The 15054-nt window shown below is 37.7% G+C and overlaps 1 protein-coding gene across 1 annotated transcript in view; it reads left to right on the forward strand.

Annotated features, from left to right (window-relative positions):
- Window positions 1–15054, forward strand: part of EPB41L4A (erythrocyte membrane protein band 4.1 like 4A) — a gene marked incomplete at both ends in the record, with an annotated part of 129664 nt that overhangs the window by 84000 nt on the left and 30610 nt on the right. The window contains 3 exons of the mRNA XM_079548648.1: window positions 4744–4835; window positions 5741–5818; window positions 10084–10196. Of these exons, the coding sequence (XP_079404774.1) occupies window positions 4744–4835; window positions 5741–5818; window positions 10084–10196 (283 nt within the window). The remainder of the gene's footprint in view (window positions 1–4743; window positions 4836–5740; window positions 5819–10083; window positions 10197–15054) is intronic.

Raw genomic sequence — 15054 nt, forward strand, 5'->3', positions numbered from 1 at the left:
GAGGACAGAGGTGAACAAGCAGTTAGGTCAATATAGAGCTGCTATTTTTTGGTTGGTTGATTGTTGTTTTAGGTTGTTTTTTTTTTGTTTTAATTTCCCTTTATTAAGTTCTTATTAAGCCATCACAAAAATTGTGAGAAAGGCTCATCTTAGTAGTAAAATCTTCAGTAATGAACATTTTTGAAGGAGAAATACCATTAAAATCCCCGAATTCCGAAAGCCTAAATTCATTGCCACTAAGACGTTAGTGTAAGCACTGTTTTGATAAGTTCATCTTTAATATTTTTTAAATTATATATATATATATATATAAAATAATCGATAACAAGATGCCTTTGTTTTGATCTTGATATGCTTCATGCGAACTGGCATATCACTAATTTTGATTACTGACTTGTATAGTGCTCTTAAAGATTGACCTTGTGTAACTGCTAATACATTGTCCATAAGCTATGACTGGTATGCACTATACATAAATACATAAAAGACAGAATATTTCCCATAAAGAAACAATTAGTTAACAATTGATAAGTTGGTGATAGATAATGTTTTGAAGCAGTAGCTTCAGAGCTACCTTTAATATTTCTGTTACATGTAGATGCACTTGCAGTACATGTTGAGGAGTGGATGATGTGTTTGGTAGGGGAACAAGATCTCTCCTTATGCTGCACTGCTACTCAGTGCCACTGAGGAAGCGCTGTGTGCTGATAAGAGTTCCTTTTCAGGGCTGCCTTTTTTCTGAGCTTCGAATGGTGGTGGCCAGTGTTTGTCCTGTCAGAAGTCACTGCAGTTAAGTGCATGTGTTTTCAGCCTGTTTTTGATCCCTGGAATGTCTTGTGGCAAGCTATCAAAGGCCCAGTAGTGCCTTATGCATTCAGTGTGCAGGGAGGTGGGTGATGGTTGGGTGGCACACCAACTGCCAGGGGACTCACGGAGACCTCAGATGCCCTCCAGATCCATCCTGGCCATTAGCGATACGGGGCTGTGGATACATGTTGAAGTACCCATCTATTAATAGGCCTGCATAAGTCAAGCTATGTGCTTTTCTGGCTGTCCCTCCTCCCGTGGTTAGAAGAGGTGGTGAGGCTATAGCAGCATGAGCTCTGACACGGTTTGAAGCTGAAGGATGAGAGCATTTTAAAAGTGCCTGATCTTTGTCCTCATGGAGTCTTAGAACCTTTCTAGGGACCAGGAGAAGATGGCCAAGCAACTCAGCAGCCACACAGAGTAGCAAGGGATGTGCTTTTGAATCCTGCCCCCTCCCTTGCTGCTGCAAATCACAGGCATGGCCAGAAATCACAAAAATACAAAGTACAAAAATAAGTGCTTTTCTGCTTGCCCAGTGAGCACAAGCATCTTTCCCAGAAGGTAGAAAAGCCCTGAAGTGGGCCCATGTTTTGGTCATCTGTACACTGTCCCACTCTGGAAGGTGTGAGCCCATTAAGAAATGGTAAGTGAAGTTGATAGGAAGGTTGCCATTTGGTAGAAAAAAAAGTTCATGGTGTCAGCAGGTATGGTGGTTCGTGCTCCACCTACAGGAGAGAAAGAGTAACCCTGGAAGTTGTTACTGCCTTTAGTACGGTTTTATTTTTGTATGTGGACTTAAAAAATGTGACAGAAATCACAGTGCTCTTGCAGTAGTTCAAACTATCTTAAATAGTAAGTGAAGAAAGTCCTAATCCTTGATATGCTGTTGCAGTGTTATATTGGAATTAGAAGAACTGCAACTAAGACAAAGTGAAATATAATTAAAAGCTATGAATTGCCTTCCCTGTGTAGGTGAAAAACCTTGGGATAAAGTTCTTTATATATAGTATAAAAGAACTGTGCTGTTTAGCTTATTACATGGATCCATTATGAGGCAGTGTTTAGTTTTCAGATGTGTGTTTTTCCTTCAAACTTCAGTGTGCTATCAGAAATCTTGTTGGTCTTTTCCTTATTTTTTTAGCCAGTTTTCCCAAATCTGAATTTCAAACTTAACTTATTGACAGTCTCTGGGGCTAGGCCTTTGATTCTTTAGCCCTTGGCTACTGTGTGCTGAGTAATAGCTGTTTCAGCATGTAGTTCGTTATCCAGATTTTTGACTTATCGGCTGAGTTCTCTTCTTGTAAAATAAGACCTTTGAAGAATAGAATTATTAATGTTTTCTGATCAGATCTTACAATTGTATGACAGTGTAGCTATACCTTCTTATTTATCCTACGTATGGGAAAATCATTAAACTGTAACTTAGAAGAAAACATAGAAAAATAGAACTTTTTCCTTGATAGAAATATTTCCCTCAGCAGTATTCACACGAATAGTAAAGTATTGCATATATTCTATATTTTTAAAAGTCACTTTAAAAAACAAAAGAACTCTGATTTCTGTTTACCTCTATCTTTCCAAAACCCATACATTCTCTCCTTTGAGACTGTATAATTAAATAAATTCAAGTGTAGCAGAGGATTCTTTGCCTAAAGTGAAAATTAGGAGTGAATGAAAAGAGAATAAGATGTTACATATTTAAGGTGAGTAATTGAGTTATTCCCTAACAAAAGTGAAATGAATCATTATATTGCAAAGGACTTGTAATACCAGAGACCTGATCTGATATTGTTCTTTATAAGTGTCTGGCTGCTACGGTTGTGTGGGTTTATATGAAATCATGTTAGATGATAGTCTGATCCAGAAACTATAATCTAAATTAAATAATACTATGTTTCTGCTGTATGTCAAATATGTGAATGAAAAGTATCCTTTGACATGCCTTCATTAAATAATCCACTCTAATGTCACTGAGTATAAAAAAGCAGCATGATCTTTCAGTGAGTAAACCAGAGCTTCTGGTTGCCAGAGAGGCATGAGCAGCGAATTTATTCTTGGAAATTATAGGATAAATAGAATTTTCTCTTCGACAGTCTTATTCAGGAATTGTTTTTTCTTTGTTTTAAATGCAGTTACTTAGATTAATTAATTAATTAATTAACTAGTTAGAAACTTCAGAAATTTAGGTCTTCAGTTTTACTTTTCATAAATTATAAACCTATTTTTCTCCATCTTAAAGCCCTTGTGAGTCCTTCAGAGAAGTTAAGATCCCTGTCAAGCATGAAATTGTTTTTTAAACAACTGTCTGAATACATTTATGGGAATAATTGAATACCTAATCATTTTATGCTGTGCACAGCAATATCAGATAAATCCTAGTTTTCAGTATTCTGTGGCAGTATGTCTTTTTTTGCTGTGATGCACCAGAGAAGAAAATGTGTTTTTGATGGAAGATTAGAATGTGATTTTCATTCCTTGGATATTTCATGGAACTGTCCCAGGCAGCCATTAAACTTCTACAGTGGAATAATATAACTAAAATTATCCATGGAAGGAAATAAGGTTATATATATGTCTCCAATTTCTACTTTACTCAGGGAATAAAATTTCAATTATTCTAACAGCAGGTGCAGAGATCTGTCATTTTTACTGTTACTTGTTTCAGGGTGGGGAAAAGGCTGCCTGAGCAGGTCATTTGTGATTTTGTGTTTTTAACTGATTTTGGCTAGGGATGGAATGTTGAAATCTAGAAAGCATACTGAGTTAGTTCACAGATTGCAAGTTCCTTGCAGGTCACAATACCTAATTAAAAGAGGTATATGAGAAACCTGCCAGAACTCTTTACCTGCATATGCATGGCACTGCGGAAGTATAACTGGCACTGATTTCCTAAAACCAGCTGCCCAGTGTGGTATGACTCATAGCCTGTTCGTGAGGGAAAGGTTTTAGGACTTGGCTATGTTATCAGCTCGTGCTGAGGATTCATGCTTTAGTCAGTTGGTGTACTCATTCATTTTGCAAATAACAGGAAAAAAATGGAGAACTGAATTTTACTGAGCAACAGATATATGGAAATGTATTTTATGGGAAGGTTGGTGAATGTTTAACTTGTTGGAAACAAGCTCTGTGACATGTCTGTTGCTTCTTCTTGTCTACTGGAATTGTTTTATAGTTTGTATGTGTCTGCCTTCTCTTTCATCTCTCCCTGTGGTTTATGGTTTCCTCATGTCTACTGCACTGACTGCCAAATTACTAGGGAATAGATTTTAAGCTTTGAAAATCCTTGTTTATTATCTTTCTTCACTGTTGGCTCTGCGGGTGAATTCGAAGATTTTAACCTTTGACTTTTTTCCAAGTATTTTTAATTACTCTGAGTTTAGCATTTTTGTTCTGCTTATCTTTCCTTCTCCCCATCTTTTTGATATCTAGCTTTATGTTCTTCTCTGTTTGCATGTCTTTTCTACTTGCATGTCTTGTGCATTTTCTCCAGTTGTTACTTGATAGTATATATGACAAATATGAGTTTCTCTCTTAAGTTTCTTCCTGTCCTTTTCTATATTGCTAAACAGGGCCTTGTGAAGATTATATTTGTCACAGATATGAGGTGAAGTTTCAGAAAGAATCAGAAACAAACTGTACGAAAAACCTTTTCGCTTTTTAGGTAGGAGAAGAGGTGATGTCTGTGAACCTGAATCAAGGAATAGAAGTGTGATAATCATCTTGCTGTTCTGTTTTTCTGTATCTAAGGAATGCATTTTCAAAGTAATTATTTTCAACTGATGAGGAACAGAAATGAATTATCTAATTTAAAAGAACAGTTGCGAAGAATTACAGACCCTGAGTGATATGAGATAGTTCCAGCGTTCAGTTAATGAAGATTTGTTTCACTGGTAGAATCTCTCATAACAATGTTGATTTCTTTTGTTTTGCCTTCAGTGCAATGAAACTTCCTTCTTTTTTGAGGCACGTGACAAGATCACATGCAAACATCTCTGGAAATGCTGTGTAGAACATCATACGTTTTTTAGGTAAGTGATGTTGACGTGTTTTTCTTCCCAAAAGAAGAAAGACAGTATTGAAGAACATATCAGGCTTGCTTCCTGGGAAGACATTTTAAAAGCTGATGTTTTCCCTTCCCTTTTCTTAAAATGATATTTAAAAAATGTTTAAAAATCTTTGAGAAATTCAGTGGTTTATTTTGTCATAGAATATTTTTCGAAGCAGTACCTCAAGTTCCATTATGTAAATTTTAACTGAAGTATCCATGCATATATATGACATGGTTTAAGCTGCAATATACGTTTACATATTTAACCATCAAATTCTCTTCAGCGTCATTGACTTTGAGGCTTTCTGCTTTCATGCATTACTGTATCTATGATTTCTGAATAGCGTTCTTTAGGGAGCATGGAGTTTCTTTCATTTTTTTTATAGACTAACTGCTGCTCTATAATGTTTTGCTCATTTATTGAAGTGTATGAACTTTTTCTGATATTGTAGGTCTTAAAGCACTTTATTTTACCATTGCAAAGTACTGACAGAAAAGTGCAGGGGCCTATGGGTAGGAATCAAATGATGAGGTGGTTGGGGCTGGTTTTAGCAATGCCACGAATGAGTAAGCTCAGAATTCCTTCTGCAGTCTCATTACCATGTTATGACGTTTTTGCCTCCTCCTGTGAAATGTTAAGCAAAAGGATGCTAGTGCCAGCAGTTTGCAGTTGGCCTTGAAATAAGGAGCTAATCAAAAGAGGAGAGCATAAATATGTGGTGTTGTGGAGCTTTCAACCCCACAAGAATCTGTCAGGAGGTGCGGATGAAGAACAACTGACAGAAAATTACTTTTCTGGAGCCTGAAATTTGTATTTTCCTTTCTTGGGAAGGAGAGTTGAGACCTACCTGTTTACCTCACTCTTTTATTTTTTGAACTATATAGAATGCCAGAGAATGAATCAAGCTCTCTGTCAAGAAAATTCAGCAAGTTTGGATCCATAGGTTATAAACATCGACACAGGTGAATTTATTTTGTTGTTTAAATTTCTGTTAATTTAATTCCTTTATTCCTTTTGTTCTTCCAATGAAAGAAAAGTTCCACCCAGGTAAGGTGTTGGAGCAGTTCTGTTCACAAAGCGAGAATCAGCACCGCCTTACCAGACAGTTTGCAACAGTCCGGGGACAAATGTGAAAGTTTCTTTGTATTACCCAGATTACTAGAGCTGGCTAGGGCCTGCTGGTGTCCTCAGTGAAAGTGGGAGAAACTCTGTCAGTGCTTTAAATCAGAGTATCATTGTAAATTCTGAAATTATGTTCATGCCCTGAAGGTTTTAATCTGACATCTGAGAAATACCACAACGGAGAAGCACTTTGGCTGCTGCCTTTGTTCTAGGAATTAACCAAAAGAGGGTACAGAGAAGCATAGAAAATGTGTAGCTGTGAGATATTTCGTAAAAGCTCCTGCAGCTGAGCTCCTGCAAATGATCTTGATCAGGATGGTGATATTTAATGTTGCAGCAGTAGTGTTGATGTAGTGTTGTTAATTTTAGAATATAAGTGAGGGCAGATCTGAAAGGAGGAGGACCTATCTTTTCTAATTGGAGGGGCTGGGAAAAATTGAATAAGCTTTCAAGACAATGAACCTTGAAATAAACAGTGAACTTCAGACTAAGGATGTATAGGAAGCACTTACTCTCAGTTTCAGCCAGAGTTAACCAAGCAGCAAGTGTGATATAAAGGGAAGTTAATAATTATGGTACACTGTATATGTGGAAGATATCGCCAGGAACGTTGGTTTATGATGCTCACAGTACTTTACGATGGGTCACAAAGGGTAGCAGAATATAGAATAAATTGCAGCATGTCAGGATGTCAATATTTTTCAACATCTCCAGGAATGGTGACTCAACTGCCGCCTTGGGCAGCCCATCCCAGTGTCTGTTCACTCTTTCAGAGAATTAATTTTTCCGAATATCCAACCTGAACTTCTCTGTGGCTCACCTTGAGGCTAAATCCAGTTCCGTCGCGTTGGCAGAACAATTTTGAACCAAAGTTGCATATTCAGTGAACGTGAAAGGGAGAGTTGAGAGCAGAAAATCAAAGTCATATCTGAAAGTTGGCCTTTCATTTTTCATTAATATTTTTCTTGTGACTCACATAGAAATAAAGGTAGTTTTTCATATTTTGTAGTTATTTTGAAATTGCTGTCTGGAAAGGCGTTTTTACTGTATGGCAAATTCTGCAGGCATTTTCTGTGGCCTGTAAATACACCAGGTTGTAAGTTCATTTTTGGCTACTCTTGTCTGTCTTTCATACTCTATTTCCACCATCACTTAAGAAATACTTGGATCTTCCTAATGGGAATATTTTTCTAAAAACAAGAAAACCATCACCCACCATGTCTATGGCAGCTCCTTCACTGGAGTCAGCAGCTTTGGTAGCTGCTAGTAGCAGAGTGCAGTGGTAGCTCTCTTATACTTTTCCTCCTTCAGACAGAACTCACAGTCATCTTGCTGTAAACCCTGGAATAAGTATCTTCCATGTAGGGAAGATGTTACTGATGGGGAAAATGACTATGCCGATGCTGAGCATGAGTTCATGTGACTGAGTCTGGACTGTCTCCAGCCAGGATCACTGTTGTACTATCCTGTCCAACATATTTTCTCATAACCTAAATTTGCTGGGTCATCATATTATCAGGCATGATCCAGCTTCTCCTTTCTTTAGGTTATAGAGGAATGATTGTCGTGCCTTTGAGTTTTCTGATTTGATCCTGACTTGCAAAATCTGACCTATGAAACTGGATAGGAATCCCCTTAATTCCTACCAGCGTACTTAGGAGGAGTTTCTCCTGTTGGACTGTTTCAGCATATTGGAGCCTGGGAAGCAGTGCAGTGGCTGTCATGAGATCTCCCTAGAGCCTTCTGTTTTCCAAGCTGAACAAGCTGAGATCTCTCAGCCTTTCTTTGAAGGAGAGGCACTCCAGCCCTCTGATCATCTTTGTGGCACGTCTCTGGATCCACTCCAACAGCTCCACATCTTTTTGCAAACTTATTGAGGATGCACTCAGTCCCACTGTCCATGTCACAGATGTTATATAATAGTCCCAGTACCCCTGAGGGACACCATGTGTTAGTGGTCTCCACCTGGGAATTGAACTGCTGACTGCAATTCTTTGTATGCTGCCTTCCATCCAGTTCCTTATCCGCAGAGTTGTTCATCCATGAATCTCCACTATAGAGGCAAGTGAGTCATGCAGAACAGTATCCAGGTAGATTACATTAGTTGCTTATCAAACAGTGCTGTTACTCTGTCACAGAAAGCCATCAGATTTTTCAGGCGCAATTTGCCTTTGGTGAAGCTGTACTGGCTGTCACCTATAGTCTCTGCTCCATGACTTTGTTGGGCACAAAAATGGGATTGACTGTCTTATAGTTCCGTGGGTCTTTCTTCTTTCTCTTTTAAAAAAACCTGAAGTGATAATCCATTAGTGATTGACACATTAACTCTCCTCTTGGAATTCACAGTGGCAGCATTGCCATTTTTATCTGCTATGAGAATGTTCTATTTGCTTTGATTGTTTCCGTTCTTTGCTTTTTATGTTTTAGTCCCAAAAGCACTGACAGTGTTTTACGCCTGCATGTGTGGTGGTTTTGTGATTTTTGTTGTCGGTACTCCACATCATAACATCACGTAAAGCAGTTGGAGTTAAAGAGTTAATGCTCTGGTTCCGTGAGCTGCCTTTTTTGGGCGTTTTGGGTTCTCGGAGGGGAGGAGCAGTGGCATTCCCAGAGGACTTGAAGCCCAGAGGAAGAAAGGTGCACCTCCTGGCAGGACTCGAGTCGCCCTCACTCTCTCTTGCTCGGTTCACTGTGGAGGAAAGCACATGGTTCCCTTCAGTCTACAGAGTAAGGCCTGAGCTTTGGACACACTCTGTCATTTTGTTTGAGTTTGTTTGATTTTGTTGGCTTTAGTAAATTAATGTTCCTCCTCAGATCATTGCCGTGTTCTTTTTTAGACCCATCTACTATTTCTCTACCCTTCCCCCTCCAACCTTCCCCACCCTCCTGATGCACAGGCCCTCAAGTCACTCATTAGTCACTGGGTCAAGCCAGACCAGTGTAAATGGTTAACACCTTATTTTTTTTTCCCCTCCACTTTTTTTTTTTTTCTCTTCGGGCCTGAGCCCCCTGTCATGGACAGATAACTCTGTGACAGCAAGAATCGAGACCGCATTATTATTTTCAGTCCTGGCTTTCAAAAAAAAACCAGTTTTCTTAATATCAGATGTTTTGGTGAGTATGTGGAGTTGTTAGTGTGAGTGGAAGATCTTATCTAGAGATACTTTGTTAAAACCATTTTTAGAATTTGTGAGACTGGTGTGGTACCAGAACTGGAAAGCTGAAAGGAATTATTTTATGGCTAACTTGGGAGGAAAAAATTGGATATCGAAAAATGACATTATTTTGGTGTAAGATTAGAAATTTTTCTTGTCCTCAGTCTTTTTACAAATCTTGAGATAATCATAGTTCTCCAATGCTTACTACCCCTGGCTCTGGGTGAAAATTCAGTGATCCTAGTGGAGTGTATTCATGTAGTTCAGAAAGTCTGTGATGAGCATCAGTATAATCCCTTGGTGCTTGCTACTGCAATACTTGATGACTTCTGAATCTCAGTACTGCAGGTGTTACAGCAACTGGGAATTAATGCTGTTACTTCCTTTGTATTGTAAGTTTCCAGAAGCAAGCATGGAGTTCTGGGGAGGAGTATAGAGCCTGTTTTACATTTTTGTTATGAACACCTTATCCTTTGTACTCATGTGGAGAGAGAGGCATTAGAATGTAGAACAATGTATTTACTTTTAAAATGGTGTGTCATGGAAGAGTCTTGCTGTTAAGTGGGAATCAAGTCTTGTACTTGGCTTGCAGGTTGTCAGTCTATGCTAGTGAGAGTGCTTTGTTGTGCTGTGCTTTGCACTGGGCTCTCCTAGCCCTTTTTATCATCTTTCCACTATGGCAGAGCCAGTAGCTTCTTAGTGACTGAAACTGAACAAAGTTAACTGTGTGTTTACCAGAGATAAAAACTGAAAGGGAGAAATCAGGATCTAATCAAATTACTAATTATTTGATTACTTACTTTTCTCTGCAGGACTATACAGCTGAGAATGAGAAAGGAATAGCTCTAAAAATATGCTGTCTGAACCCTATGCATTTTTTAATTTAGATCCTTTGTTTCTTAGATAGCTTCCCCAACTGCTTATCCAAATGATTTTGTTGTGTTTTCAAGTGGCAGAATGTCTTTTCAAATGACCAGAGACCCTTCAATTCAGCTCCCACGGCCTGACCAGTGCATTGAAAGAAGTCGTAGTAAGACATATCCAAAAAGGATGCAACAGACAGGTAAGTTTTTGTATGCTTTACTTGTGGAAAGATTTCATCCCTGGTGTATGGCTCATTTCGCTCTCAAGAGATAACTCAAAATTGATTCAATGTCCTTGAGGATTTCTCAGAGATGAATTCTGCTTTCTTTTAAGGCAGCATGTGTATCTAACTATAAGTTATTAAAATTGTAATGCATAAAAATAAAAAAGATGGATCAGACAATTAAAACACATATTTATACATCTAATTTAGAGGGAAGTTTGAACACAAGCAGTGTGAAAAGATATTTTACAGGAATGCTATCTGTCTCTCTAGTTGGGATCCCATTGTTACACCGCTTGATCAAGGCCTTTCTTTTACATTCTTTTCCCAATTTGGTAAAGTTAGAGAGATATCCCTGTATTTTGATGTTAAGTGGAACAGAAGTTAATGCTATCCTCTATCAAGTTTTAACGTGATTCAGATTTGTGGGCTGGAAATTCATAACTACGTGTCGAAAACATAAGAGGAAAATGGAAATTTTTGCAGGCACTAGGAGAAGCATGTAAGAGAGCTGCTAATCACAGGAGTCACGCACAAAACAATTAAAGTGACCTGAAATCTAATAATGGGGAAAAATCCTTTATATTTTGAGGTATACTTAGCTTTGTTATAACTGCATTTAGCACAAATTTCAGAGGAACTTGTGTCTCAAGTTAAATACAGAAGTGAGCATGTGTTAGAGATTTAAGAAGAACTTGCCTGAGCCTTAAAATATTAGTAAGCTTTATCAAGGATTAGTACAGCATTGTGAACTTTCGAGAGTGACAGATTTTAAAAAGTGCATGTACATGCATCTGGTGATGTCCTTTGTTTAATGTGGATGCCTTTGTTTGGCTCGGAAACAAAGCCAGTGTGTTTTGCCTTTTAGCTGCACTGTGTCTTGAAGTGTTGCATAATTACAGCTCTTGCTCTTGGAACATATGAAATATAAATCCAGTATGCAGTACTGTGATTAGGGTTGGTTTGTTTGTTTTTTAAGTGCAAAAATACAACTGCTTTGCTTTCAGATCGTACGTCCTCTTGTCAGCGAGTTTCTAGATATATGGTTTATCTTTTAGGTAGTTCAGTGTGAGAGCTGGACTTAATGGTCTTTTCTGGATCCCTTCCAACTCAGGATATTCTGCAGTTTGTCTGTGGCTCGTCTTGCTGTTTACCCTTGAACCTGTTGACTTAGACTTAGGTTCAGCTGGACTGTCCTGTTCTTTGAGTGGTGTTTCAAGATGAATGGCATTTCCCATCTCATTAGTCCCCCTGTTCAGTTATGCAGAAAATTGTGTGGTTATTCAGAGGTAAATTTGTCAGTTGAAACTCAGTCCTTAGTTGAAACCAATGTTTGCAGGCAGTGAATGTCAGTCTGCTCATGAGCACGTTGTGATTGTTCCAGTTTTTTTGGCTGGAACTGTGAGACAAAGAGAAACCTTCCTGTTATCTGTTCTGCTTGTGTAAAATGACGCAGAATTCCCTGGCCAGTCAATGCTTGTTTGTTGTTATGGGGGATTTTAATGCTTTGTCTTACTTTAAAGATAAAATAGAAAGGTGGGTTTTTTCTTTCTTTCTTTCTTTTTTTTTTTTTTTCTGTCCTGTCTTATTTGTATGTGTCTGTGTAATTTCTAGTCATCATTCTGGTTGCCTTGCTTTTAATTTAGCTTAACTGATAAGCCACGTGTTCTAAATGTGCAGTCATTTTTCACCAATGTAGGTGTATTGTGTATTACCTCAAAAGCTCTTAAAATTCATTGAATTTGATGAATTTCCATCTACTGTATGATCTAAGGAAAAATAACTTTGTAATTACAGAATGCATTCTTCTCCATAAATGAACATATTTTTGAGTCTTTTTTTTTTCATTTTTCATTCTTTTTTTTTATTTTTCATTTTATATTTCAGTATTCACACTGATAATCAAACTGCTAGTTCTTGTCCATTTAAATGAATTTGCAGACACTGATGGGTGGTTAATGTGACTTCTCCTCCATGTGATAATCTGCTGCATATCACTGGGTTATATCCATTCTTTTTCCTCTAATCTGGCTATTGGATGCAGCAATATTCAGTTCATTTCATTCAGTGAATTGGGTCCATTTGATATCTTTTAAGCAGTGTTTGGTAAAAAACAAAGCCAGCTGACCTAACATATATTTTGCAGTATAATTTTTATCATTAAAATGCAATCTAAACATTCTTATGAACTAAAATGCCACATTACTTAAATCTCTTAGAGAATAATATGATGTTACTTCTTGAAATAAATATTCCTTTTGCATAATGAGATATAGCAGTGGTTGCCATTGATGACTTGTCCTTTTTCCTTAACTTCATGTTTCTAGTATGGTGTAACAAGATTAAATATGCCTTGTTCAACATTTTAAATAAGGTTATTTTAGTTTACATCTGTTAGATTAGATCAGGTGTTTTTTGCAAATGCTGCTTAAATTGGCATCCAACTGAATGTAGCTTTTAATTTATCTTTTTGTAAGGAACAGCAGAGTTTCACTTATTTTCTCCCACAAACTTTAAACCTAGCAACTTACTTCTTGTCTTCCCAAAGTTCAGCATCTTTCCTCACCTTTTTCTTCAGTTTTTCTTCCTTTTCTTAACATTGCAACATTAAGCGCATGAAACGAATGCTTTTCTGTCTACAGTCTGTCAATTAGCTGTTTTGTTTTCTTTTAAACCTATTAGTGCCAGGAATGAGCCCAGCCACAACTGTGTTTTTGGACAATCAGGTGAACCAGTAACTACAAATGCATGGCTGTAGCATGTGCAGTCTGCATTGCTACTGATGTACAGGTTGCAGGTAATGTGTGAAGTACTGAAGTCTCTAATTTCAGACATCTCATTAAAATGTTTTTTGTATACCTGTTTTGGGGTTACTAGCAGTTGCATAGTATGCATTGTTCCCCCTCCCCTCTCCTCCCCTCCCCTCCCCTCTTTTCTTTTCTTTCCAGTTACTTTAATGCATAGGTTAACTGTTTGCAGTGCTGAGTTGTCTGATTCCCTTGGTAGAATGCCTGAACAAGTGCCTAAACAGGCATTTGGGCTTTAGCACGGCAGATTATTTTCCTAGAATCCAGACTACAGTTGCTTAAAGTGCAGTAACTTCCATTTTATCATTCGCTTAGCATATTGCAAATCTCATTAGCATAAGTGTCTGGAAAAACCAGAGAGGGAAATTTCACTGACTGGACAATCAATGATTTTATGTTAGTGCTTTTTTTCCCTCTGTGTATGTTTAAGTTTTTGTTCAAGTTTGTGTTCGGTTGGAGAACATTTTTTGCTTTGTTTTGTTTTGTTAAACCTTAAGCCTGGGGTATGCTTAGCTTACTTAGTTCTCTTATTCTCCCAGTTTCAGTTGAGAGAGAGTAACAGTTTGTTCTGGTCACAAATCATAAACTCAAACAGTGGAACAGGATCGGTCATTGTTCTGCTTTACTCTTACGTAGGACTGATAATATTCAGCTTTCGCAATAACTGGTACAAGCTGCTCAATGAAAGTGTCCTTTATTCTTTTGAGTAAGTACAGCACTTGAGAAGTTCCCCAGGAACATTCTCTCTGGACAAACACTGGTGTGGACAGACCTGTTGCCATGGGTCCTGGTTTATTCACTGGTGGCACACGCATTGCTCAGGACCTGTAATGTTCTTTGCTAGCTGGAGGCTTGACTTGACGCTGCCTTGCAAACTGTATAGTTGTATAAACCAGTGTAAAGTAAACCTTGGCATTCTGATTTAAAAGCCAGATGGAGAGTCATTCGAATAAGTATTAAAATTGCAGTTTTATTTGAATTCTAATAGTCCTTAAGCTGCAGTCCCCAGTCCCTGTATTCTTTAATTCCCTGGGATCACAATCCGTGCCCTGGCTAACCTACCTAACCTATCATTACCTCACTCATAGTTGATAGGAATTTTGAACTGGAGCACCAAATGTGTAGTAAGTCTTTTCCCAGAAAACTGTGGGATTGAGTTTGAAAGCTGAATCTTAGAAAATGAATGTTGGGTCAGTTGTATCTATTTATTTACTTGTTTATTTTGAGTTTTAAATTTTAAAGGTTATTTAAATCACAGGCTTTGTAAAAGGATGAATGTGACTACTGCTGTATTTTATGCAGCAGATGGCAATGTCAGCACAAATAAGGTTTGTAAATTAGCTTGTAAAACATGGAGTAAGCTATATGAATGTAGACTTTTTAAGTCCATTTTTATTAGGTCTTAGTAATGTGCAGTGCAAAGCATGGACTCTTACTGCATGTTTGGCTTTGGATCACATTATCTTCAGCCCTCATTCATAGATTTAAGTACAAAGACTGCTTCCAGATAATGTTAGTGAAATTGCTTCAGCTAATGAGAAACAGGCAAGACTTAATTAGCTTGCCAGCTCTTGAGATTTTGGACTTCAGTATTTTTAAAATCTGTTTAAGTTTGAATGCCAAAATGAGCATCAGCACTGTTGTAACGTAAATCAAAGTGTTCATTCATGTTTCTGGGAAATTTCAGTTCTGTGAACGCTTACCTAGTAAAAGGAAAACAACCAAGAAAACCTACAAGCTGAAGATTTCTGGTTACCTAAAGTATTTTTGAGAATTCTCAAGAGAAAAAGTAAGTGTAAGAAACTAATACAGAAAAGGTGCTGTAATAGGGCTAGCGTTTGGACAGTTTTTCTGGAGGTTTTTCTTTTGTATTAGACAAACTAACATACAGAGATATATGTTGGTAAAACAGTAGTGCTGTGTAAGGTCACAGAGGATACATGAGGTGGAACATACTTAAGGACAGTTATTTTTCTTTGTGGACAGAAGCCGTTCCTCTCACTTAAGATGGTTACTTATACAATATG

The sequence above is a fragment of the Tetrao urogallus genome (assembly GCF_951394365.1).
Source record: "Tetrao urogallus genome assembly, chromosome: Z".
NCBI lineage: Eukaryota > Metazoa > Chordata > Aves > Galliformes > Phasianidae > Tetrao > Tetrao urogallus.